At 41.8% G+C, this 27,869-nt stretch overlaps 1 protein-coding gene across 1 annotated transcript in view; it reads right to left on the bottom strand.

Moving 5' to 3' along the window:
• The window catches only part of JAM2 (junctional adhesion molecule 2), a 37,569-nt gene extending 17,969 nt beyond the window's left edge, over window positions 1–19,600 (bottom strand). Inside the window, exon 1 of the mRNA XM_086618262.1 lies at window positions 19,546–19,600. Within this exon, the coding sequence (XP_086474388.1) occupies window positions 19,546–19,600 (55 nt within the window). The remainder of the gene's footprint in view (window positions 1–19,545) is intronic.
• Window positions 19,601–27,869: the final 8,269 nt, after the last annotated feature.

Here is a 27,869-nt window from a genome sequence, read left to right as displayed (position 1 = left end):
ATCATGGTCTAAGTATTCATTAAGCTAGAAGCCACAATAAGAAAACATGTTTTACGTCTCCAGGGGCAGGATCATGGTACTTCTCAGTGTGGAAGTTATCACAAAATTACTTTGCATATTTTGTATTAGGAGCTTGCAATTGCACAAAGTCTCCATATTTCCCCTTGCATCAAGGGATTTTTAGAATATATGAAGATCCCATTATGCAATAAGTACAAAATATATCAGAAAAAAAGAAAGAAAAGTTCAACATACACACAGCCCTCCTCCTCACATACACAAACTGCACATATACATGACCCTCTCAAGAACCAGTAGAGTCCAACCAGTAACTTAAGGTGGTGCAGAGATAGCTGACTACATTAAAACCATTGTATATTCTAATCACGCAGAAAGATAGGAGAGCTCTTTAAAGCTAAAGCGTCTCTTACTTAAAAATATCCTTTCAGAAATGCCTCCACCAATTATTTAGAATCCAAGATTTAAGCTTTCGATTTTCATTCACCACACAGAGCAATAGTGAAAAGATGACATCTACTGTACCACTAAACTTTTTGTTCATCAAATGCTTTTATACAGACAGAAAAAAATCCTGCTCTTAAATGTCAATAACTGCATTTGTTTAGAAGTAAACCCCCACAATACACATTCTCCATTTGATAATCATTCACAGAGCTGTAAACCGATACTACTAGCTGGAGGAATCATTAAGGAAAAGCATACTAGTCAAACCAAATCAAAGGAAACACTGTGACTGGAGGAAATTACATGAGAACATAATCAAAACAAAGTTATAAGTACAACAGAAAAAGCAGTCTGGTGGTATTTGTTTGCCAAGTTCTAAATAGCAGGTGGCCTAGAGCAAAGCTTAACAAAGGATTTCAGAGGATATTGTAAGTTTAGGAAGTCCAGTGTCCCAAGAATAAAGCAATAATGCAGCCAGTTCTTTTACCGAAATCCCTGAAAGAGAATAGGAAACCAGACATTTGTTTGGTGTTAACATCCTTCAGACATGTGACCACCCCAGGACAAACCATCAGCAACATGCTTAGATGCTGATGCAGGCTTCTCAGCTATGTAACGACCTACCACGAGGTATTCAAATGACACCACAGTCACATCATTTAAACACTCACCTCTGTTTTGGCTCTCCTGCTGCCATATTTTTTCCTAAGAGAAGTGGTCCATAGATTACAGACTCCATAAATGGGGACAGGGGAGGTGAGCCTATCTACCTTTGAATAGAATTATGAATCACCGGAAAAAAAAAAAAAAAAAAAAGAGAGAGACTGACTCCCATTCCTCTTAGTAGTCTAAGATGTGGTTGCTACAACCAAAAGGCTACCAGCCCTGCTCGCAGTGGCATTGGCAGGCTAGACTATGTTCTCCCACCTCCCAGAGTGAACAACAGGCAGCCAGGGCTCGCTCACTGCACTTCCCGGCCACATTGCTGTCAGCGGCCAGTGTTTAAGCAGCCTTCATCTTCCATCAGTTCTGCTTGGTGAATGCTAACATCCAGCAAACGTACTCGAGAATAATCAGGAATATTCACAGCCTCTGCAGGAGTCTCCTGTGTTGGCTAGAGTCCTCAACCAATCTCTGAAATTGGCAATTCAGGCACCAAAACATAGCCCAAGACAACTGCAGTAAAGCCAGCTTCATTAAGTACACATAACGAACATGGCATTAAGACTTCAAATTTTGGGCAAGGGCTAGAAGTTAACCCACATCATGGGGAAAAAAAGAAAAAGCAGCTCAACTTCAGCCTTCCAGTTATTTTGAGTCACGAAATTTCTTGAATCTTAAACAATAATAACAGAACAGGATTTACTTTGGGCAGAGTTTATCTAATTCATAAAAACCAATCCCGCATATCTTCGGCCACAGAAAACAAATAAGGGAGTAGTCTGAAGCAGGGGGTCTGCAGAGTGGGAATAATAAGTCCATCTAAGCCCAAATGTGAAGAGCAAGTTTATATTTTAATAGGCGTGGTGTGACTGCATAAAGGATGGTAACACAGGAGATAAGGCACATTTTCTGTTTGACCGGCTGAAGAAGCCTAGAACGCAAAAGGAACTTAAAGAGCTTCTCAGCCACCCCTTCACTTACGTGGTAGCTGTCAGGAGCACTTCTGTCTTGTTTTGGAAACGCATAGACTTAAACACAGCAAGTTTTAGTTGTTCAGACCTCAGAGTTACTGCAACTCTGAGACTTGGTGCAGCTCTTGAGAGCAGCTTAACATGCTGTGAAATAGGTGGCAAGATTTTAAACACTCTTACTGACTAATTAGGACATAGACCTTGCACATGGTTTTAATCAAGGATCCCTAGGTTTTCTTCCTACACTATGTGCACATGTGCTATCCCTACATCAGTGGTGAATGAAAGAAGTTTTTCTAGCAGCTTGAAGAAACTGCTTTTAGCAAAAATGTTAATTTTTTAGTCCTTACAACTGTAAGGAAAACTGTTCCTCGATATGAGTAGATGCTGTGCTGGTTTCTTGGCACTACAAAGGTTATTCTAGTGTATCTCTGCCGGTAGCATTTCAAGTGTCAGGAAAAAAAATATGACTAGTTATTTTAAGGAGTACTAGAAATGCAGCATCCTGGGCTTGACTCTTGGGAATGACAGAGATATAGCAGAAGAAGCAGGTTTTTAGGATACTTAGAAGGTTCAAAGAATAGGGGGATGCAGGGAATAAAAGCTCACTGGCAGAGGAACACAGCTTAACTTCTGTGTTGTAAGCAGTACCCTTTCCATAAGATTTATTAATAATCTCATGAAAAGCCTTGCAATGAACCACAATTTGTGTGCGTAGACATCTGCTGGATTCCACCTCCCGCCCCCCCCCATCTTTTATACAAGCCCTCTCCTAACTCCTCACAAATGTTTTATTCACAAAGAAATGGACTAGGTTTCTGGGGCAAGGAAAGAGCAGGGGTGGGGGGAAGAAAACAGCTAAATCAAATATTTTGTTTGGCTTCTCCTTTGGAAGAACAGCTATTACAAAATTAAAATTCTATTTCTACAGCTGAGTATCTGACACACAGAAAACTAACCCTCCCCCTACCCCCACTGAAATAAAAAAAATGTCCCCAAAACCCAAAAGCGTTTTCCCCCCTTCCAGCCCAGGCTCAGAGCCACGCACAATGGAGTAATCCTCCACTCTGCTTTCCTGAGCAGAGCTATACATTTGAAGCTGATAACAAGGCCAGCATCCAGATGGTAGGTTGGTTAGCTATAACACACTAAGTATGTTGCTGGGAAGTCAGTGGATACTCTCTTCACCTTTTTTTTTTTTAATTAAAAACACCTCAAATCAAGAGCAAAAGCAATCGATTTTTTAAAGAAAGTATTAAAAATTATCTACAGACTCAAATATTTAAGACAAAGCAGTCAAGTTTTAAGGTATTCTGCCTGCAGGACCTCTACTGCAAAAAAGCAAAGTGTCACCCTAAAGTGTACTTTAGGGTGGTTCCTCCAAACAGATAAACCTGACAAGTAGTACGTTGTTTTGAAAAAACAAAACAAAAAAAACCCCCAAAAAAACCCAAAAACACAAAACCAAAAAAAGCCCAAAACTTAGGCTAAAGTGACAGACTGGCCAAGCTGCTCAAGTTCAGATAGTTTTTCTTGGATTTACTAATGGTTACATATTCAGAGGTCTAGCATCTAATACCAAAAAAACCCACTATTTTATTTAGATGTAGCATAAAAATAAAAACAATCCTTCACAATCATCTGTTAGAGAAAGCAGGTTTTAATCAGCTTCAGTAACTCTGCCTTTGTACTGGAAATCACATGAGAAACAGAATGCAGAATTGCATTTTCATCCCAGCCAGGAGTTGTTTAAACAGAGGAAGAGAAGCTTTGCCAGAAAGTGACTAAGAGCACCTGTACTAAAGGCTGGTATTGGATGCTCTGAGGAGCTCTCAGTCTCACAGGGTAAAGAAGTTCTTGTGTTATAAATGCCTCAACTACAGAACAGACTAGCAAAGAGGTTTTTCATTTATAATGCCAACCTAAGAATGAGTTAATCCTCGGCTTTGTAGGTACTGTTTAGTGCAACCTGGAAGGCTAGCACACCAGCTGATGGTGCCTTTATTCCTAACTTTCAAGTTAAGGAAAAAAAATAATCTTGAAAGTAAAAGTCATAAGAGACTGAAATTTTCAGAGCAAATTATCTAAAGTTACCAGTAGTAGTCCTAAGAATTTAAGATCATGTTAATGATTTGTTTCAGAGAAGAGCTGCAAGGACAGTTGGCCCTGGAAACACAAAACTAGAAGTGCTTGTAAAGGAAAAAGTAGGGAATAAAAAGTCAAGTGGCACAGGACAAGAAAGGAAGAGATTATTTAGGTCAGCCCTTCTGAAGAAACTGAACGCCAAAGCACAACAATTCCAGAAAAACTGAACAGCCTCCTAAGTTCTTTCAGCAGTCCCAACACTGCAAAATTACTGCATGAGATGGTGTGGGAAATTCTAGGAAACATAATTAATTTCTAATTAAATTTTATATAATTAATAATCAAAATGCAAAATTCAATTCCCTTCAAAGTTTTTCTTTGCCTCCTCTTTTTCTACTGACACAGAAGAGAGGAACAGTTAGAATTCACAGCTTGCAAAGGTTCAAAGTATCATGGAGTTTATTCCAACAGAGAATCCAGAAAGCATATGCTATTAACCAAAAAAACTCTTACAGCTCACACTTTTACAAAACTCAAAACTCCACTGCTCTTCTTGTCTCCATGGCAATTCAGAGAGAGCGTCTGAAAAAGGGGGATGGGGTTTTAAACTAGTTAGGCTCTCACAAAACAGCCTGTTTTCCAGCCCTCTCCTAATCCTGCATTGGTTGGGAGTGGAAACATCGGTTTCCACAGCAACTCAGCAGCAGCTCAAAGACAGCATGTAAAGGCAGCGCAAGCCTACAGCTGCTTCAGCTGTTGCTGATTTTAAGATGCATCAGGATGCTGACGACTTGTGTGTAGAGCCATCATGTTTCAAAAGACCATGAGAAACAGGCTATGGACGTAGAAGCCCCTTGTCACTGCTGATCCGCCCACCTCATGTCACACACCACAGCAGTGATCTGAAGAAACAGACTTCCACTCACATCTAGGTGCAACGATTCAGCAAAACACTTGTCTCCGCAAATGCCTAGAGAAATTGTTGTAGAATGATTATGAAATGTACAGAACAAAGGCAGGTGCCCAGTGAAAACTGGCACGTTCCCCAACATAAGAAGGACATGGACCAGTTGGAGAGGGTCCAGAGGAGGGCCACGAAGATGATAAGAGGGCTGGAGCACCTTTCCTATGAGGACAGGCTGAAAGAGTTGGGGCTGTTCAGCCTGGAGAAGAGGAGGCTCCAGGGTGACCTTATAGCGGTCTTCCAGTACCTCAAGGGGGCCTACAGGAAAGATGGGGAGAGGCTGTTCAGGAGGGCCAGTTATGATAGGACAAGGGGTAATGGTTTTAAAATAGAGGGAGGTAGGTTCAGGTTGGATATTAGGAAAAAATTTTTTACTATGAGAGTGGTAGAACACTGGAACAGGTTGCCCAGAGAGCTGGTGGATGCTCCATCCCTGGAGACGTTCAAGGCCAGGTTGGACAAGGCCCTGAGCAACCTGATCTAGTTGGAGATATCCCTGTTCCTTGCAGGGGGGTTGGACTAGATGACCTTTGAAGGTCCCTTCCAGCCCTAACCATTCTATGATTCTACGTTCCTCTGAAATCTATAGAACTAGAATGATTTACCTCAACTGTAAAAATCAGCCCTGAAACACAAAAGAGTTGGGAAACTAGAAGAAACAAATAGCCCCCCTGTCTCCCCCCAGACTATACAACCATTCTGGCCCACAATTTGCGACAAAGATCTCTGATATCTCCTACAAGCTTAAGTGACTTTTACTGGAATTGCTGAGCAACTTGAAAAGGAGAAACACCTTCAAGAAGTCATGCCATTTATATACCTACAAATACACACATTACTTAGATAAGAAAGACTGAAAACAAATATCATTTCCAACTGTGCCAACCAGTTACAATTCCAGTAAACACCATATAAAACTGGAGTCCCTGCTCATTCAGAACCAGTGAAGCCATTCAAGCTCCCTCACTGCAGGATCATGTTCCCAGATGCTAGAAAGAACATCAAGACACTACAATTTTAAATTGCTGTAAGTAAATACATTGTTATAGTGAAGGAATGTCTCTTCCCATACTTAGTCTTATTCATTTAAGCTGGAATCAGATTTCCTGTGCCTCCTCAGTCCCTTCTCAAGTTTATAGCAGTTTTTCCCCAGTAGATCTTCTCAACCCCTTTTTGGTTAATCTAAGCATTTCTACAAAGCACTTTCACTGCAGAGGATGAGTACCTATGAGTATGTATTAGGTTCTGGCTTCTAAAGGTATAGGAGTAGATAACTAACCAGAACTGTGCACTCCATACAGATCCTAAGTAGCAGGTAGGATAGCTAATTTGACCAGCTATGCCCAAATGTCTCATTTTGAGCAAAGTATAATAATCAAAGCCAAGTCAGCATTGTCACCTTATGCCCTCCACTGAAGGGGATTATACATCTGAAATAGATTAAGTGAAAAAACCCAACTGTTTGCTCTGAAGCAAACATTGACCTAGAAGACACTTCTATACCAATACGAAACAGATGTAAGAATAACTCCTTGTGGTGAGTTTTTAAAAAGAGCTTTACAGAGGCTTTCTCCTTTTCCATTTTTGCCGACTTTGGGACATATCGTGACTTCATTCTAGCTAGCGTGTCCGTTAAAAAAAAAAGTCTGAGTCTTTCCAAAAAACAGTGGGATGCTCTTTAAATACAAATACTCAGCAAGAGACTTGTGCAATGCTTTGTGAATTTGGGATTTCTAAGGAGACGTTTCCAACAACTGGGGGTGGTAGCGGTGTTCTCACTTGAACAAATTTCACTCAAACCATGAATTTTAGGGATGCATCCTATTAATAATAAACAGCACTGAACTTAAGCTTTTTAACTTTCTTCCTACAGACTACAGACCAGATTCTTTGCTAATATGAGATGGGAACATGATGACCACTTCTCTCCCAGCCAAAAGAATTTGGTGAACCCTTCCTAATAATCCAAATGCAATTGCCAAATTAGCTCATCCCATTTTCATACACACATGATCTCTTACACTGCCAAGTTTGCTCAATAGTCTCTTTCTGCCAGAAGCAGCTAACAGTCATGTTTGATGGCTATTACTTTCAGTCAACATCATGGTTTACCATATGAATACATATCTTTAGCCTTCATTCTACAGGCTTTTAATACATAATTCAGTTATTTAACATCAAATTTTGTAGAAGCACCTTCTGGCATATTCGAACAAGACTGGAGCCACTCCTGCAATTCAATTAAGGCTGATATGTTCCAAGAGGAGTTCGAACTAACAGAAGATGTTTTGCATGCTTAAAGGAGAAGCGTAATTAGAAGAAATCCTCCGGAAGGTAGAGCTAGGAACAATAGGTCACAGTATGATAGGTGCCAAGTTTTCCTTAAAGGGGATGAAGAAGGTAAAAAAAAAAGAAAATCACAACAACACCAAACCACTACAGTCTTCATGACATTAAAAGCTACATAAGCAAAACAACATATGGGTATTCAGATCAGAAAACATTAGAAGAACACTGGAGAGTTACACAGGAAACAGGCATAAACATAATACAGTAACTCTGTGCTTTGTTTATTTTTAAATCAAGCATAAATGTTAACTTGGTGATCATACAGCTTTTCAACAGAAGAGATGTGTTAGGAGCCACATCCTCAAAAATATTTGGGTAAGGTTCGCTAATGAAACACTGCTGCTTTGCGTCAGGCAGGAAAGCTCAGGATGTGAGCTAACATTCACAATTCACTGGTTTGCAGCTGCATGTAATAGGATTTGATGATCTTGTCTGCAGGTACTTAAATTAAGAAACTACCAGCTGTTTCATTCTCACAAAAGTGAAACAAAAAAAGACATCAGCAATTCTGTAATGCTGTAAAACGAAAATAATCCAGGAGACAGAATGATTTGTAGAGAAGACAAATAATCTCGTCAGAATTAAATAGTCAATCTAGTCACAGTTCAGAGACAGGAATGGTACCAGGAACAGGCAGAGGTGCAAATTTTTAAATATTTTTTTTTAAAGAATAAACCACATCCGATTAAGGATTCAGCCCCCTGGGCCAATATCTTCTCAAGTGCAACTTGCTTAAAAATCTGGTGGTTAAAATGGCTACATATGGAATACTCTACAGCACACAAGATACAATGGCATCAAAAACCACATGTTATACTTCCAGAATACTTGTTAGAGTCAATAGATCAACACATTTCATGAAACCATGACTCCCAGATACACACATATGCTGCTTTAATCTACTGTTTTGCCATCTGCTTTGCCTGCTTCTGCCTGTATTCCCTTTATAACCAACTGCTCACGAGATACTGATGCTCTAGAAACTTGTGTGACACTCTTATTGTTTAAACTGAAGCTTCCTTTAGAAATAAGTCTAAATACCACTTTGAAGGTGCTTGTGCTCCTTCAACTCAGGTCAACTAATTTTAATTTAAGGATCTCTTTTTGAGAGAGATGACTGAAGAACAGGCCAAGGACTACACTGGCAAACAGGTTTTACAGACAGATACGCATCAGCATAAGTACCGTGATCATGTGGAACCCAAACACAGAATAAGGTCTTCAGAGTTCAGCTCTAAATTCACAGAACAATGTATTTTAGTAAGAAGAGGATCTGGGCACACTTATTTATTCCCACTGTTGTTGCAGGGCTGACCTTCTTGCAACGAGCCTCGATGGTACAGGGCTAGCATCAGCAGAGCTGTGAGTGGTCAAGAAGTCAAGAAAGGGAACAAGATGGCTTGTTGAATAACAGATTGCTACCAGAATTTCTCTTCTAGAAAAGGAACTCATCACCAACTAAGTAAAAGTTCAACAGTTCTGCTGAAAGCACCTTTGTAAAATAAGCCCATAGGCTTTTATAGTTTATGTTTATGAGCGCCAGATATTGTTTTAAGGCAAATAAGAAACAGGTTCCTTACAAAAAAAAAATTACTCTTTCACAGGAAAGAGTATCCACTTCAGAGCTTACAGATCTGCAGCTCTTCATAGCCAAGTCTACACACATCTTCTATTTAAAGCCTGACTTCTTAACTAAGCCCCTTGCCACATTTAGCCATAAGAGCTTCCTTGGATGCTATCTGTCCACTCAGTAGACATTTCCCATCCCAAGGCAGAGACAGCTAAAGAACATGGACTGTCTGTCTACCCTTCAGTCGCCACAACTGACAACCTAAAATAATCAGATCCCATGCCACGTTTTTACATAGAAGATTTCAGCAGGGCTCCGTAAAGTTAAGAGATTCAAATGCAGCACACAGGTGCAGGATTGCAGCCTCAACAGCAACATGATGCAGTAGATAATTTTTCTAGTTTTCAGATAATTAGTCCCACTCAAAAGTGAAGGTGTTTAAGTTACTAACATATCTATACCAAACATAGTATTTTAAATAGTGTGCCTGTAAACCGAGTTACTAGGACTCCAGCCAACTTCTTCATGTACATATTGGACACACAAGCTACACTGTAAGTTCAATTAATATTCTCTCCAGTTACAATTTGTCTCTCTCCTCCTCTTTGTATTCATGCAGCGTGAGCTAATTCAAGCTTCAAAAGAAGGGCAAATTCCTTCTTAACCCCTCCCAGTATTTGTTAACTTCTTGTCACATCTAATTTCTGCTGCAATCCATAGGTACAGCATTGCTTCAGTAACGAATAGCAGCTCTGTTCCTTGCCCATCCTGTTCTACCTCCAAGCTGCTCTTTTGTTTTGGGGGCAAGGACCATACACTGATGTATACAACCATTAAAGATGCCAATGAGACCCAAGTTCAACTTTGCCTCACCAAAAAATTAGCTGAAGTTAAAACCACTTGTGTTCAGAGTTTATCAAACGCTAGGCTGATCCTAAATACTGACTTATTCCCAGCCTTCCAGAGTGAAGTGTAAAACGGTCTTTTGGGTTTAGTATATTTTGTTATATAGATATTCTATTCTTTTAGGTCCTGTTATTTTACTAAAAGACAAAGTATCTGTCTTAAAGTTTTATGACATTTTTGTAAGGAAATACAAGTTTTCTGTGACTTTTTTGTTGGACTGAAGACTAGCTTAAAAAGGTAAGGAAAACAAAACCTTCTGCACAGCTTTGATGTTCCACAGAAGACGTTAAGTTTGCTTTAACGCAAGAAAAATGTTCTGCACCTGAAAGTCTGTACATAAGAACTGGCCATCCCCCTCCTCTTTCTCTGTTTACATAGCTTTCAAAAGCTTTGAATAAACTTTAAATACGTTTAAAATGCTTATAGGAGACATCACTTCACTCTTCTCACAAAAATCAGTGCATTCTCCCAACAGCTATCTATGTTAGAAAGGCACCGCACTCTTTGACAACTGAGCAAAACCTTTGTAGCACTGTTTTCTCTCCCCTCTGCCCCCTAAAAAAGGGGAGCTAAGAATTTGAACACAGCTGGAAAACAAACTGCAACTGTGTGTATATTCTTACAATCTTGAATACTTGGCTAGAGATACAACTGGAACATGAATGAAATAAGAAATAGCATACGCAGTGACAGGGGAAAAGTAGAGCTGAAAACAACTGTTTCGTTAGTCTCTCTACATATGGTGCTGATTCACTGTTGATAAACAGCTTCCCCAGATGACTTTTATCCCCTAGAACATTATTTATTGAAAGGCTCAGAAGACGAGAGCTATAAGTACATTAACTTCTGGAAGTAGCCCTGAGACATCATTTCAACAATGCTTACACTGAATACGCAGAAAGAGAAGAATCACATTTACTTTTTATGCCTAATACATTGGAGACGACTTCTGTCTCACTTCATTCAAACAGCACTAGTTGATGTCCAGGATGTAGCTCTTATTCAGGAAAGAGAAAAAAAAAAAAATTGACTTACAAATGGAATTATGCGAAGGCCTCTTTGGCTGTATGGCAAGTGGCAAAACCATAAACTAACGTAGCCTAAAGCGTCATTTCTTGATGTCTAAGCATACTTCCATGATGGATGCACCTGCTTACTTCTCTCTACCTCCTCTCCCAGGAGTGTCTGAATCTGTTTACTAGTCACTCCAATACTACAGTAGCATCATCTTAAAAAATCTTATGAGCCCTTACTACCACCTGGTTGCCCCCATCCTCCCTCTCCAACATTTTCAGATGCTGTATTGCTCTATTCCAGTACTGAAATATTGATTTTTCTTTCAGGAACCTCTCAAATGATTATGAGATTCTTGTCTATCAGTGAATCACACTACACCAGGGAGGACTGTTGTGTTGGTGAACAGAAGGCAACAGTGGCATTCATTGCAGGATACGAAGAATACTGAAACACTGTCTAAAAATAAAACATTTACCTTTCACATAAAAATATCTACTGACATTTAAATGGGAAGCTACCAAGTCTTCTCAGAGGATAAGACCTTTTCTGCACAAACTCTTCCAACATCTAATCATTGCTATTAATGATCTTTTGATTGGATTTTATGTGGACATTAAAGGCAAAAGAAAGAAAAGAAAAAAAGAAAAGACATCTCCTCCCCACCTTCCAAGAAGAACCCTGTGATACATTTCTGTTCTTTAAAGAAAAGCAGAGATGGACAGAGACACAAAAAAAACCTCAATAAACCAACAACACACAATGAAAGAACTCAACTCAGCAACATTCATCACATTTTTGTTTCTGAACAGTGCTAAGCAGATACCAGTGATGTCTTCCTTTGATATTCCACTACTTAGCTTTTGGAGATAATCCCCCTCTATTTAATTATTCCTATAGTTAGGAGTTGCAAATATCTGAAAAAAGCTGAAGTTGTTTATATGCCGTATAAGTCACTGATTAGTTATAATCTTTTAAGTCTCAAGCAATGAAATATATGTATTTATCTGTTAGAAGTTACTAAAATTTACACCCTTTTCCAACTATTGACATATAACATCTTAATTGGCAAGAAATCACATTAAAATTTGCTTACTTCAGCAGTAACATTTAAAGATTCTTCAGTCATGTTTATTACAAAAAGCATATGTTCCTGTTTAGAATTACCTTGCGCAGCTTAAGATTTAATTAACACACACACCTTTCACGTAGCACGGGTCAGCTAAGTGCTCCATTCTCAGCAGGGCCTGACTTTCCCCCAGTCCACATTTTAAAAACATTCAGGCTCTCAAGCAATCTCAACACGTGAACACCAGTCAATTGGACCCAGCAAGGCTCTGTAGTAGCATGAAAACCTCGGCTCAGAGCTCCCCAGCTGACACCACTGAGCAACACCTCAAGCCAGAGCAGCAGGGGCTCCCCGCCAGCAGCCCTCCATGGCTCTTGGCATGCCAAAGCCCATCCTTTCTATCCCCAGCCACTGCACTCTCTCAGATTTTTCTGTATTTAGGCAGGGAAGCAGCCTCCCCAGATAAGGAGGTATAGCTCTTTAATAATAAATACATGTGAACAGCTTGCTTGAATCCCAGTTTCAGAAGTGTTCACAACCACCGGCTTGAACAGTGTCAAAACTACATCAAAGCCCTGTGACACTCCTCAAAATCCCAGTCAACCTGGCACAAGGGTACATAAAACAAAAGCCACAAACAGCAAGCCAGGAGTTTAAGAGAGAATATCTGAACTTTGTGGCTGACTAGCTTAAAGACTGGGGGAGGGATAGAAAAATCAGTTTAGGTGGCCCCAAGGTCAAAGGGCAAAGAACCAATATTTACTTTTTAAGACAAGTTTTTAGAAACAGAAAGGGTACTGGAACACAAAAGCTAGCCATAACATGCACCAAAACACATCTATGTGTTCTACAGATATCATTCCAGACGATGCATTTTTAGTCATTTTTCCCAGTACAGCTACTAGAAGGCTTCAGTTATGAACCCAGGGCCTCCCAAAGATAAGCACTGTCTATACATTCAAGTGGTAAACTGCTGTCTAACTCGCATAGTATGTATTCAAACCCTAGTTTTCTGCATATTGTGTCCTCACGTGTTTACAAGTATGTCAAGCACAAACACTTCTCCAACTCCAACCCAGCTGTATCCAACATACACAAGTCCTTATCATACCACTCCCAAGAATCTCCCCGATTCATACTGGGCACTTTCTGCAGACTGAGATACAATACACAATCATTTTGGTTTACTATATCAATTTGAGCAAAAGCCACTTCTCAAGAATGCATGTTCCATCATTACCTCCAAGTACCATGTTAGCAGTTTGTGAACAGCAAATACAATCCCTATTGTTAACATTATCTGCTAGCAAAACAACCCTTTTAATACATCGCTTTCCATCCAGGCGATAACACGTTTTGTTTCCCTTTGAGTCTGGTTCTGTGGTTTGGACAGTCTTGAGAGCATGTTCAAGCCTTAAGAAGTTAATCCAAACAAAAGCTATGTAAATAGATCCATTGAAACTTCATACCAGTAGGGTCTGTTCTTTCCAGCTTGAGTCTGATCATTTCTTACTTTTTTGAACAGCCATCAAATTGCAGCTATTTCAATGCAAGTTTGATCTTTCCATCTCTTACTGAAAACTGCTAAGTTTTGAACTTGTAAAAAGCAAGCATTCAAACAGGCTTATCACTAGATTTTTCTATCATGTTTTGCCCTGCAAATAATCTTTGAGAGAAGCTGGATGCCTGCTTCTTTAACCTCCTAGTAACCAGGAGGGGTTACAGACTTACTAGTGGTTCAACAACTACCACTGTTGTATTACTTGCTCTTGTTCAAAAATGGTAATTTTCCCCTTCTTCCTTCTCCAAAAGCTCCTTCACCCTGCAGCGTATGTTAGAAACCAGCAAGGGAACAGGACCAGATGTTCAGCTGCCAAGCTCACCTTCTGTCTGGTTCAAGAAATTTTATATAAGCACTTGAGCGCTCAATGATATACTGTGAGCATAGAGGTGACACAACTCACTGGAACCCTCCAGAAAAAAACAGTGGCTTTGGAAATACAGGTGAGCACAAGCACTGGCAATCATCCAAATGTTCCTCCAGCCTCTTTTGCTGTCTCATTCTTTGAAATTCATATTCATTTCCCTAAAAAAACCCTCAGTATTTAGACGAAGGAAACAAATCATTTGTCTTGCTTACAAGACACCATAATATTTGCTTTAAGCTTCCTGTGGTGGAATTACAGCACAATAATGTACAATGCTTTGAGGAAAATGCAATAGGCTTTTCTGCAGAAATGTTTTGTTAAAACTGATAGTTCTTTGAAAAGCACTCAGGATGGGAAAAGACATACCAGAAAGTAAAACTGTAACAAAACTAGCTTTACAAAATTTGGGAGGATAAGAAGGAGGGAAGAAGGAACAGAACTAATGACTGGTAAATTAATTACCTTTCAGCTTCCACATAACATTTCCCTCAGTTTCCATTAAATTGCTCATTCTGTTGTAAATTAGCCACTAAACTGGAAAGTAAGAACTTGTAAACCATCTATTTTCTCATACATATGCAATAGTGCCACAAAGTTATCATGGTGGAGAAAAAAATACCCCAACCTGCCAAACAAGAAAAATCAGCAACAAGATGGTTCATCATATACATCCACAGGGGTACTATTTTAAGCAATTTCTTTTTTGTTTGATAGAGTCGTACAACCTCAAGGGAACATTAATTTTCTCATTCCATATGGCCCTGGCAAATAACCTGCAATGACAAATACAAGTGTCTACCTTGTGCTTCAACTGCTTTGATATACAAAATATTTATATTGCGATGCAGACACTTCTGGCTGTGTGAACATTTCTTGGTAATCTTCCTTTATATAAGCATTTACACTGGAGTCACCTCTAGCATTGCTAAAAGAAAGTATGACACTAAGCCTTACTTTGAGAAAAATATTCCTAAAAGAGATCGCCAGCTGTAAGGAATCAATGATAAACAAACTGTCTTCAGAAGTGCTCCAACAGAAAGATGACATTTTGAGTGCTGATGGACTCTAAGTAGATCATACCAAAGGTAAACTTTTAAATCCCAGTTGCATAGCTAAATTACTAGTTGTTCCTGCCCCTCCAAAAGCACTGACAACCCAAACCTACATACTCCGCCCAACGATGGAAGCTTGCTTCTGCTATTGCACTTGCACGTCACCGTCCATCTTCAGTGAAGAAGTATCACCATTATTTACTCATGTGAGATCATCAGAAAACTGGATTTTTTTTATTATTATTATCAGTTGTACAAGAAGACTCTCCCATGCTTAAGAAGAGGACTTCTCTCTCGTGACCACCAGCACTCAAGAAGCTAAAGCACTTGGGGCACCCTCTGAGGAAGGGGTAAAAGCCTTCTTTAACATTTTTAGCTCACTTCTTTAAAAACAGGTCTGCACACACCCCCAACAACATTTGGGGTTAGTCAGTGGGTGCAGACAAGTTTGGTAGCTCTAGGTCATGAAAGATGATCCCACATGCTTTGTTGTCAGTCAGCTAAACAGAAAAGGTGAAGTCAAAGTTCCACTACTTGCAAGTTCTTACCTAATCATTTGTGATGTCATCAGCCAGTTTCTGCAGCAGAACCTGGCAGCTACCATGTTGCTGCCAAAACAGTCTGCAGTAGGAAATATAGGTCTAATACAGGAAGCAATTGCAAAAATATCTGTGTGTAATTCAGTTAAATAGCCAATAAGACGACCTCATCCAGCCTCAATTAGATCTCCTAATCATAGTGGTAGTTTTAATTCTCATTATAATGCCAGATGCCCTGTGGTATTCACAATTACCAGAAATACACGTCCTATGACATGAACAAAGAATTGTTGCAACCTTAAAGCTGAGAAAACAGGACCTCAGAGGCCAAGCAAAAGCAAGTCCTCCATTTGCATACATCCACAGATGGATGCTTTTAAACAGAAAAAAAAAAAAAAAGAGGAATTGCGATCGTCTAGATGTGATGTTTCCAGGTACATCTCCTGTCTCCAGTGAGGGAAGACCATCACTCTCATTTTTCCTTTTGCACATCCAAAAGCAGGCTGTGAGGCCACTAACCTGAACTAAGGATATCGCAGGGCCAGCCAGGGACCAGCTCGCTCTGCCTCCTCTCTGCTGGACAGAGAGACAAAGCCCATACCACAGGACCCATTGCTTCTGGCTGTGGCCTCTCAGAAATATAGCACTTCTTCCAAGTAGCACACCTAAGTTCAAGGGAAATAGCCTGACTTGCTCAAATGCAGCAAAGGCCATGATTTCTGAGAAACATGCCAGTAAGTCACAGCCAAAGTTTCTTCTAAGCCCTGAGGATCTAACCAAGAGGGTAAAATTGTGATGGTTATAACACAAGCTAGAGAGAGGAGCATGTCTCCCTTTTAAAAACAGGAAAGTCTTCCAACCAAGTCCTCAATTTTTATCCATTTTAGAAGCATTTGGGTATCTTGTGCAGTGTCACCACAGTCATAAATTAAAAAGGTTAGGCTGAACTCTAGAAACAAGCATTGATTTTCTGCAGTTAATTTTCATTTATTTGTTTATATTTAAGAAGCTTACTGTCATCTCACAGCTTATGTTATGGTATCTAAGAGTTTGTGCAGGTTTGTAGACCACTAGCAGTCTACAGCAGAGAAATACTGCTTCTCAGCTAAAACGGCAAGAGAAGGAACTTTCCTTTGATGTCTCTTCCCCCTACTCCCTCTTCAAAAAATAGGTAGTCTGGTTTATAGCATTACGTTGCACAGATATTACTAGAGAAGTATGCAGTCTTAAAAATTTAAGAAATCCCATCTCACCTGAGTATGAACTCTGATGTAGAAATCAGAGTAAGTCCCTACCAGGTTAATCCAGCAAACAAAGAGGGTTCAACAGAAGACTGTTCTCAGTTTTGACTACATCAGTTGTACATGACATATTACCAGGAAACCTTAGTTTAAAGACTTCCACTGCCAATTCCTACAGCCAATGCAGTCATGCTTTACGATTTCTTGTTGGGGTCAGGGAAGAAAACAGAGGTTCTAGATCAAAAAAGCCTTTTGTATCTGGCTGAAAGACTCCTGAGCACTAAGGAGCATTTGTTTTAAAGCAAAAAATAAACAAACAAATGAAACCTCACCTTATTTATTGCTCAAACTACCCCAGTGAGCTCCATCAAATGTTTACGTAAGACTACTATTTATTGCCTCTGCATTGTCCTCACACAGACACATTGTACTGGATTTGCTTCCAGCATCACCAGCTTAATTTTAATTTCTAATGTACACTAATGCAAGAAAAATCACACCTAGAAGCTTCACAAAAAGGCCAGTTCATCAGTACATACTGTCTCCTTCAGACTAGCCACACTGATTAATAACAATCATTCCTGTACATTTTCTGTCTTGACAACAGAGCTCACAAGTCTTACTCTGTGGCATCTTCTAAAACTTTCTAGATAATATTTGTTTCAGGAGCTTGTGCTGACAGAGAATATGATCCAAGACCTCCAACTCCCTTACTTTCCCCTAAACTAAAGGTGAAAGAGAAGCTTTAAACTCAGAGAGACCACTATTTCTGTAGGTCATTAATATTTCTTAGGAGGTTCTCACTGAAAAGCAATCCAAACCTCATCTACCTCAGCACTGTTCCAGTCCTTTGACCAGCTTACACAGATCTTGATTTATGCAGCTAAACTACCAAGCAGCTTCTCTAGACCTACTCCACACTGCAACATTCACACACTTCAGGTATCAACCACTACTTTCTTTTCCTCACTAATCTCCATGGCACATTGGGCACCAGTCCCACATAAGAGACCACTCAGCCCATACGTCTGACTTGGATGCCGGTATTACTCAGTCTTATTGTTAATGTGAACGCACTCCAGCCACAGGAGCAGCAAGCAGACTCCTGATTGCCTGGATTTCCTCTGGCTCACAAAACCAATCAGTATTTACATACCCACCTACAGTCATTTTCTCCATGTGACAACTTCTTACCAGCACCTTGCTGGTAAACTTCTTCCCACCTAGCATTCCTTGGGAATCGGGACAGGAAGAGTAAAAAAAAAAAAAAAATGCAAGTCTGACAACAATGTAGATACCAGACTTTGATCCACTGCTTCCAAACCACCCTCTATCATCTTGCTAGTCAAAGCCAGCACTGCCACCAGAAAGCTGAGGACACTGAAACCCATCACCAAAAAAACCACAGCAGTCACATTTGCTCAGATATATCCATGCAATTAAGAACAAATGAAGGGAAAAAAAATCAAAGAAAACAATTTTTCTTATTATTTACTATACGAAAGAGAAAGTCTGTGCTAGCTGTCCATCTAACAGTCTAAAATTTCCATAAGGTCTTGTAGAAGCAAAGCAAGAAGAAAAGAAAAAACACCACCAATCAAAGACCTAACAGTGTCATTTCAAATCTGTCCCTGACAAGACTTGCCCTTCTTCTGCAAAAAAAGAAATTTACACACACACAAGTTTCTGTCAGGTGGGGAGAAATGAAAGGTAAACTACAAAACATACCCAGCATCAGCACTGTTGATCTCTTGCACCCACAACAGGTTGAGAACCCATCCCAGGTGGTCACTTCATTGCAAGATTATGCTACGTAATTCTTCTCAAAACACTATTTCCTTGTACAGCCTCTTTCCCTAAAACACCGGCAAGACAAGCAGCACAGAACAGGAGCACAGAAGACATGATCTGAAAGTGACAGCCTCATCACCCGACCGGCACCGTTAACACCGTGTATTAACTCACTGCTGCTTTGCAGCTATGTGACCCCACGAGCTGTTTGTTTGTTTGTTTTTCTTATTTCCAAGTGCTTTCTGGGTGGGGCAGCTTTTGCCAACTTATTTTTACATCCCAGCCCCCCTTATTTTGTTTTTAACAAGTTTGACAGTAGCACCACAAAAGCATTGGAAACATAAGCCTGTTCTGGAGCTGCAGCATCCAGCGCTGGCGACAGAAAACAAGCTCCCGCCACTTGCTCATTCATCTCGCAAAGGCCATCAGAAAAGCCGAGTAGGCAGCCCGCATCCTAAAGTTCGCATCCCTGCAGAAAGCCGCCGGCTCGCGCGGAAACAGGCCCGGCTTAAACAGGTTACGTCTGTGTGAAAACCAGGGACACATGGAAACAATCAGCGCGCGCTCCCCCGGCTCCAGCGAAGGATGCGTTCGCTTTTATTTCCCGGTTGGAGACACGACTTGGCTCCTCTCGCTCCGGGGGCGAGCGAGGGGAACTGACATCCCGCCCGCGGCTCCCCTCGCCCTCGCCCTGCCCGGAGGCTCCCGGGGCCGGGCAGCGCTGCCGCCGTTCCCGGCGGGGCGCGGCGGGTCAGAGCCTGGGCGGCGGCCGGGGAAGGGGCCGGGCGCCCCCGGGCCGAGACCTCCCCCCTCAACACCCACACACACACACAAGCTTCGGCGGGACCGTCCCCTCCGGCGCCCGGGGCGCCGCCGGAGGGAGCGATACGCGATCCCCCCTCACGCCTGCTCCGCGGGGAAGGGACGCGGCCACTTACAGCTCAGGACCCCCAAGTAACCGAGAAGCAGCAGGCGGAGGCTGCAGCTCGCCATCTTCCCGGCAACGGCCGCTCCCCACCGCCGGCAGCGGTTAATAACCGCCGGGCGACGCCGGCGGGGCGTGGGGCGCGGCCGCGGAGGGGGGGGGGGCCTCGCCTCAGCCCGGGGTAACGGGGCGGCGCCTGGCGGGCCGGGGGCGCCCGGGAAGGCAGCCGGGGAGCAGGTGCAACAGCGAGAGCACAACCGGCAAAGCCTCCTCGCGCCGCTCCCGCCAGCCTCGAACTTTTAACGTGTCCGAGGAGGCGCCGCCCCGCCCCGCGCGGGCTGCGAGCGCCGGGAGCCGCGGCCGCCCGCCCGCCCCCGGCCCCGGGGCGCCCCGCAGCGGGGAGCCGCGGCGGGCGGCAGCTCCGCGCCAGCTCCGGGAGCATCGCTCTCCTCCTCCTCTTTCTCCTCCTCCTTCTCCTCCTCCTCCTCCTCCTCCTCCTCCTCCTCCTCCTCGCCCCGGGGTCAGCGCGGTGCCCCCGCGCATCCCGCGGCTGTATTGTTTTGTATTCAGCAGCTCTCAGCTCCGATGTATTTTTTTTTTTTTTTAAAATAAAATCGTGAGATCTTCGTCAGCTCAAGGACGTTTCATGTAACTTTTCATTACGAAAAGCTTAAACTTCTCGAGGAAGAGTATAGTCCCTGTTGATTCGCTTCCTGACGTCGAAACACTCCCCTTGGGGTGGGAGTAGGAACAACGGTGAAATCACGAAACAAAAATTCCGATGTTCCGGATGAAAAGCGAGCAGTGTGATGATGAGGCGCTCTTTTAAGTTGCAGGCTTTAAGCAAAGTCACAGTGACTCATAGAATCATAGAATCATAGAATGGTTAGGGCTGGAAGGGACCTTCAAAGGTCATCTAGTCCAACCCCCCTGCAAGGAACAGGGATATCTCCAACTAGATCAGGTTGCTCAGGGCCTCATCCAACCTGGCCTTGAACGTCTCCAGGGATGGAGCATCCACCACCTCTCTGGGCAACCTGTTCCAGTGTTCTACAACTCTCATGGTAAAAATTTTTTTCCTAATATCCAACCTGAATCTACCTCCCTCTATTTTAAAACCATTACCCCTTGTCCTATCACAACAGGCCCTCCTGAACAGCCTCTCCCCATCTTTCTTGTAGGCCCCCTTGAGGTACTGGAAGACCGCTATAAGGTCACCCCGGAGCCTCCTCTTCTCCAGGCTGAACAGCCCCAACTCTTTCAGCCTGTCCTCATAGGAAAGGTGCTCCAGCCCTCTTATCATCTTCTTGTGCCTGTACAGCTGGACCGGACAAAATCCCACCGACCGCAGGGCACCTCCATTACCCAGAAGAAGAGGTACTACACGGTGACCTTCAAAGCCATTTTGTTAATAGTTTATACCAGTCTAGGAGATTCTTGATCAAATATACAGGAGGTGTAATGGCCCTTTAAATTTATGAATCGGGGAAAATTACTCATCCTGACAGTTGACAGTGCATCTGAGTAGTTTCTAATGCCATCTTGAAAATGTATTACCACTGATGAAATACGGTTCTATAACAAGAAAAGTATCATAAGCATTTCTTTGATAATCAGAACAGCAACAGTGGCTATATTTTGTTAGACTGTAGCAAAATGAGGAAAGATTATTTATAATAAAATCTCTAACAGCTATTTTAATGGAGACCAAAGAAGTAGGACACGATGATGCTCTTCATGTCAAAATCTTAGCTTATTTTTCACGTGCAAAAATGTATATAGAATACAAGTAGTATTTCTGCAAAATAAAAGAATGCATATATATACACGTACGTCTAGTATATATTACCAATATAATGGGGACATGCATTTAATAAAATCACAACTATTCCATAGGCAACAGAAAAGGTCTTCATTTTGTGTGGCTGGTCCATCATAACTTTAAGCATATACAAAGTTTCATCGATTTCAGGAGGACTGCTTTACTGTTCCAAGTCACACAGTGATTAAAAACACGGTGTTGACAGAAAATTTAAATACATGGGAGGAGCACGGCAGAAAAGGTATAGAGGTGGGGGATGTTAAGGAAAGGCAGTACGAGTATAAATTAAGGGATAGCTCATAGGATGGCTGCTAAAGCTGATTTAATGGTAAGAAATTGATGAGTGTAATTAAGAGATGAAGCGGGAGGAGAAGGTATCCCATTAGGCGATGGGATGAAGTTTACACTAGTACGGTAGTCCTTCCACCACAGTAAACATTCAGTCCTAATTGCCCGGATACATAGACTTACATATAGGGTTTAATCTGGATTTCATTAACATGACTCATACCACAGTAAATCCACTTAAATATGTAGGGTTTATATAAACATGAGGTCAGAGTAAACTTCCTTTTTTGTTTATTTTTTTTTTCTCTTCACTGTTTTGTTTCTCTTGCATAAAGCAAATACCCATACCCAGTGTACAGGGTTGTCTCCCCAACATTTCTCTGACTCTTTCCCAGTACTTTCACAGTTTCTTTACATTCCCCTCTTTTATTTCAGCAACAACTAGATCAGGGTTTCTCTGCTTGCTTTATGTAACTGCAGGAAACAGCAGCAACTAATATATGAGTATTCTGAATGCATTTACAGAATTATTGGAAAACTGGTTGTCATGCATATAGTTAATTTAATGTATGTTTTTTTTTTCCTGTATGTACTTTGCTGAACAATGGTATTCTTAAAAATACCGTAAGCACTTTGTTAGAAGAGTACAAGACTGCTATCTGTATTTTTAATCTTTTAAGTTAAGCGTAGTAAAAATATTTTCATTAAACAGCACAGAGAGCCCAACATGGAAGAAATTGTTCAAGATACTCAGTTTAACAGTTATTCTTGGAGAGCTTTCCGTAGAGACTCCTTTCTAGAATAATCAAAATAGTCTATAATTAGCATCTGCACATAGAATGCTGGTCAAAAATAGCTGTCTTATTTTGTAATAACTATTCTAGTCAAGTTCTCTGTGTAGAAAAGCCTTTAAGAGTTGTATGGAAATGCAACATAATTTCAAGACTTGGCTGCTTCTTAATGATCTCAATAATTGATAAACCAAAAGATTATCCTCATTTCATTAGAGGATATTTCAGATAAATCTACATTCTTATATTGCAATGGAATTCTTTCTTCTTTTAATGAAACTTTCCATTGCAAATGTGGAGTGCTGACAGTAATCTGCTCTAACAATGCAAATTTACCTCTTTTATTATGGTACCATCACTCTGTTAAAGAGCTTTGTGCAAAAACAGTTTCGAAAAATAACTTGCAAAAATTCTGTGAAACAGTATAAGCCAAAACTCTGATTCTTCACTTTGGGAATGCTTCATTTTTCTTAGCCATTGAACAATAAAGATTAATACAGAGAAATCAATCTATATTAAGAAAATATTCTTTTGGTGATTTCTCCACCAAAATAGGTTTTATTTTGCAACACAAACAAAACGAAATCACCCTAGATTGACTTTTCTGCACCTCGAATGCTGATTCCTGGAATAGCTTTTAGGTATAATAATAAAAAAAAAATCAGTAGAACAAATTAGAACTGCTAAACATGTTTACAAAGGTGTTGCGATGTAAATACTCAAACATGTTACATGTAGGTAAGGGAAGAAGATGATTATGATTCCTCTTCTCAAAAACAGGCGTAGGATAGGGGGAAAAGTGGTGCGCTACAAGAAGAGAACTGGCTGTTTAACTAACACTTAGAAGAGTAAGATGTTAATTCCTATGTAATCATTCATCTGCCATGGCTTACACATACCAAACTGGAAGGCGGTCATGGGAGAGGTAATGAATGTTCATCCTTGCACTGCAATTTAAATAAATAAATAAAAGAAGCTTAATGAAAGGCAATGCTTCCCTAGTATATCCCATCCAGGCATAATCCTGACATATCTCCAGTTTACTCATCAAATTTAAGCAGATAACTGTGTAACCCTAGTTTCATGTAAGCAAGTACATATTTTTTATTCTGTTGGGGAGCAAGCAGGATGGATGTCTGACAATCTGTGAGTAGCTCATCTCTTGCTCGCAGAGTGAAATGTCAGTGAAAGCATTGAAGATTACAGTTCTGAACTACTCTTCCCTTTTCTTCCTGTCCCTTCCTAAGTTAATTGTTCTTTAAACTTTTTAGTGTGTCTTCGCTGATCTATGATAGCAGATAGCCCAGCAAGGCTGCTGATAACTGTGCCTGATTATGATGAGAGAAGCATGGGAAAAGATTTGGAATCTGGAGTCACTGAGGCAGAACATCAAAGGCATAGGAGAAAAGCAGTCCTGTACATAAGCATACCTGTATCTTTATTTATATGGAGCATCAGAGGGCTGATTGTATCCTAATTTCGGCTGGGACAGAGTTCATTTTACTTTTCAGTAGCTAGAAGAGCTCTGTGTTTTGGATTTAGTCTGGGATTTGTAATGAGAAAAACGTTGATTGTGCACTGATTTTTATAGTTGGTGCTGAGACATCAAGGACTTTTCAGCTTCCCATGTTTTGCTAGCGTGCAGGAGCACAACAGGCTGGAGGGAGCATGGCTGGGACAAAGGGTCTACAACCTCTAAGTTATGATTTGAGCATAGATTTAGGATTGAGGGCTAAACTGGCCAATGGAATATTCCATGTCATGCAATACGGCTCTTAGGGTGTAGTTACACACCATGTTGTTTTCTGTTACACACCATGTTGTTTTCTGGCCAGACAATTGCTGTCTCTGGCTATAGATTACTGCTACCACTTCACCTGTGCACAGGAACCAGTATACGAAGCTGTACTTTAAGCCAGGTCACTGAAACAATGTCAATAAAACATAATCTTCCAGCAATACTGATCCTGCAATTTGTACCACTCCAGTGATCTTGTGTTCAGCGCCTTGCACGGCGCTGCTACAGTTGTCTACCTAGACGGCAAGCAGTGACAAACAGCCGAGGATGGCAAAGGGAGGGGCAGGACTTTTTAAGTCGGTTTTGCTGTCGAAGCGATCTGTAAGTGAGCTCAGAGCTGGCTTTGGGACCATGAGGGTGATAAACTGCCACGGTTTGTCACTTAGGCGTTACTGTTGGGTCACATACTATGACATGAGAGCCATTACGGGGTTCCTGTTGCTTCACAGGGCAACCTCTCATTTTCTGCCCGTTATAACATCCACACTTTTCCTGAAAGGCTTTATGAAGACTGATACCTTGTAATTATTCTTGGACAGTTTTGTTACCCGTCTCTTCTCTGTACCACAAACACACTCAGTGTTGTGACATGCTAAAAGCCACTGGACTTCAGCCAAACCCTTCCCAGAGTACTTCTCAGTTGGAAGGCTTTTGTCTTTTGGCATCGAGGGATGGATAGCTGGGATAGCTGAGGGATTGCAGCAGGCCTGTATGGCTCCCACAGGGTGCTGACAGGGCCACGCTTGGCGGCTGAGAGTAACCCCCAGCTGGCCCTTGGCTCAGTCCACGGGGTTTGAGTGGACCCAGGGGTTTTCAGCCTCTCACAGAAGCCTCGAGTAAATATGCTGTAGTAAACAGAGAAATGATATTACAGTTGCGAGCCAGTCGTGCCAGCATAAATAAAAAATAATCTTGAAGACTGAACTTTGTAATTAACCCCAAATGTATGCCAATATTGTTCCCCTTTTCTGCTTTTGTTCAGAGGCTGTCACGATGCCAGCTGAACCCTGGGTGAAATTTCCAGCATCTCTGAATGTCTTTTGATTTCCACTGAGGAGTAAAGCTTTTGTGCTGTCACTCAGCTGGCTGGAGATTACCAAAAGACAGGACTACGACCATGCTCCTCCCATAGTCTTCTGTGTGCTACAAGTTCCAGATGGCTTTTTATCTGCATTGTGCTTCCAGATCAACACCAAACAAATGTAAGGAGGGACCAGATATGCTACTACCATTTTTCTGAAGAGTAAGCTGAAGCAAAAGTTGCAAATACTTGTTAAAAGATGATTCAGAGATTAGAAAGTGGCAATTTAGAACAGAGACTTAAAATAAAGAAGTGCGCTATATCAAGTAGGATTTTACTCGTTGTTCAAGTCTTTATCAGAGTAACAGAATAGAGTTTGTTTCTGTCTTTCGTTCTCCAGACATTTTGAATTCACTTCCTTATAGAGTAAAAATGTTCTGTTTATACCTTACATTGTGAACTTTGAGGTTTTTGAATTATTTGAAATAAACTGATTATGTGATGTGATCATTGAACCATAGGATTCTTCAAGCCACAGAATAAGAAATTAATAGAAGAAATGGTGTAGTCAAGCTATAATGATTTAAATGATAATACTATCTTTGTGTTTTCTGAGGACCTTTCACCTCAAGGTTACAAACTGTTTTACACACTCAAGCATGTAGCCTACAATCCACCTGCTGCACTATAAATCAACTTGTGTTTAACTCATTTTAAAAGATGAGGAAGCAGGATGATTGACTTGCTGAAGTTCTTAATCTATCCAATAATGTAACGAAAGGTGCGAACAGCTACCATACTTGTACACCTGGTTTTCTGGATGAGAGCCTGGGTCAGCAGGGAAGCCAGTGCCAGGTACTGAACCAAGACGAGCCAGCTTTCCCACTGCTCCGCAGATGTGTTTCCACAGTGGAAAATTCTCTGTTACCGGCCCTTGCCAGTATTAAAAGATTCATTCTTTTGATGATGAGTTTCATTACATCCTTTAGCTCTTAATGGCACTAATTCAGTATAACTGTTTGACATTGGCATTCTTGACGGCTGTTATTAAATCTTTGTCAACTGGGGATCGGGCTGAAGACCATCATCAGCTAAATTGTAAAGCATTGAAGCAAACTCTTTGAGTTAAACAAATTTTTAAAAAATTTAATGCAAGTCAAGGTTTTCCTACACAGGCAGTAGCTAGTTTCTGCTTGGCTTCAATCTTTGAGGAGGAAGGCTAGTAGGAAGGTGAGGTGAGTTGACCATGGCTGGATGCCAGGTGCCCACCAAAGCTGCTCTATCACTCCCCTCCTTAGCTGGAATGGGTGAGAAAAATACGATGAAAGGCTCACAGGTTGAGGTAAGGACAGGGAGATCACTCAGCAATTACTGTCATGGACAAAACAGACTCAACCTGGGGACATTAGTTTAATTTATTACCAATTAAATCAAAGTAGGGTAATGAGAAATAAAACCAAATCTTAAAACACCTTCCCTCCACACCTCCCTTCTTCCTGGGCTCAACTTCACTTCCAAATTCTGTACCTCTTCCCTCCAAGAGGCCCAGGGGATGGAGAATGGGGCTGCGGTCAGTTCATCACATGTCTCTGTCACTCTTTCTTCCCTACACTCTTCCCCTGCTCCAGCGTAGGGTCCCTCCCAGGGGAGACAGTCCTTCACAAACTTCTCCAGCGTGGGTCTTTCTCACAGGCTGCAGTTCTTCACAAACCGCTCCAGTGTGGGTCCCTTCCACAGGGCACAATCTTTCAGGAACAGACTTCTCCAGCGTGGGTTCCCCACAGGGTCACAAATCCTGCCAGCAAACCCATGCTGGCATCAGCTCCTCTTTCCATGGGTCCACAGGTCCTGCCAGGAGCCTGCTCCAGAGCAGGCTTCCCATGAGGTCACAGCCTTCTTCGGGCATCCACCTGCTCCACCATGGGATCCTTCTCAGGCTGTAAGTGGATCTCTGCTCCACCACTAATCAACATAGGTGTCAGGGAGGCCACCTGCCATCTCACCACGGGCTGCAGGAGAATCTCAGCTCCAGCACACTTCCTCCTCTTCCTTCTTCACTGACCTTGGTGTCTGCAGAGCTGTTTCTCTCATACACTCTCACTCCTCTCTCTTGGCTGCTTTTGTGCAACAGTTTTTCCCCCTTCTTAAATAGGTTATCACAGGGGCACTACCACCGTTGCTAATTGGCTCGGTCTTGACCAGCAGTGGGTCTGTCAAGGAGCCAGCTGGCATTGGCTCTATCGGATACAAGTGGGGCTTCTAGCAGCTTCTCACAGAGGCCACTCCTGTTGCCCTCCTGCTACCAAAACCATGCCACGCAAACCCAGTACAGGAGGTCAGTGATGGCAAAGGTGAACCGGCGGTGAGGAGCTGGAGTTACATGGAAACTTGTTGGCTTGTGTGTGGTGCGGCCCAGCCCACGGCTCTGCCATAGCAGCGAGCCGGGTAGCAGAGACCCTTTCCAACAGCCACCGGGCCGTCACTGTTAGTGCTGTAACCCTACTACTATGTATTTGTGATCCTCACCACGAGACGGCCTCGGGCCTTACCTCTACTGTAGGACATGGCTGCAGTACAGGTCTGGGCTGAGTGAGTTCCCCTTGACTCAGCTCCTTGG

Source organism: Tauraco erythrolophus, chromosome 1 (assembly GCF_009769465.1).
Source record: "Tauraco erythrolophus isolate bTauEry1 chromosome 1, bTauEry1.pri, whole genome shotgun sequence".
NCBI lineage: Eukaryota > Metazoa > Chordata > Aves > Musophagiformes > Musophagidae > Tauraco > Tauraco erythrolophus.
The sequence above is the reverse complement of the archived record's forward strand: the minus strand, read 5'-3'. Positions and strand labels throughout refer to the sequence as shown.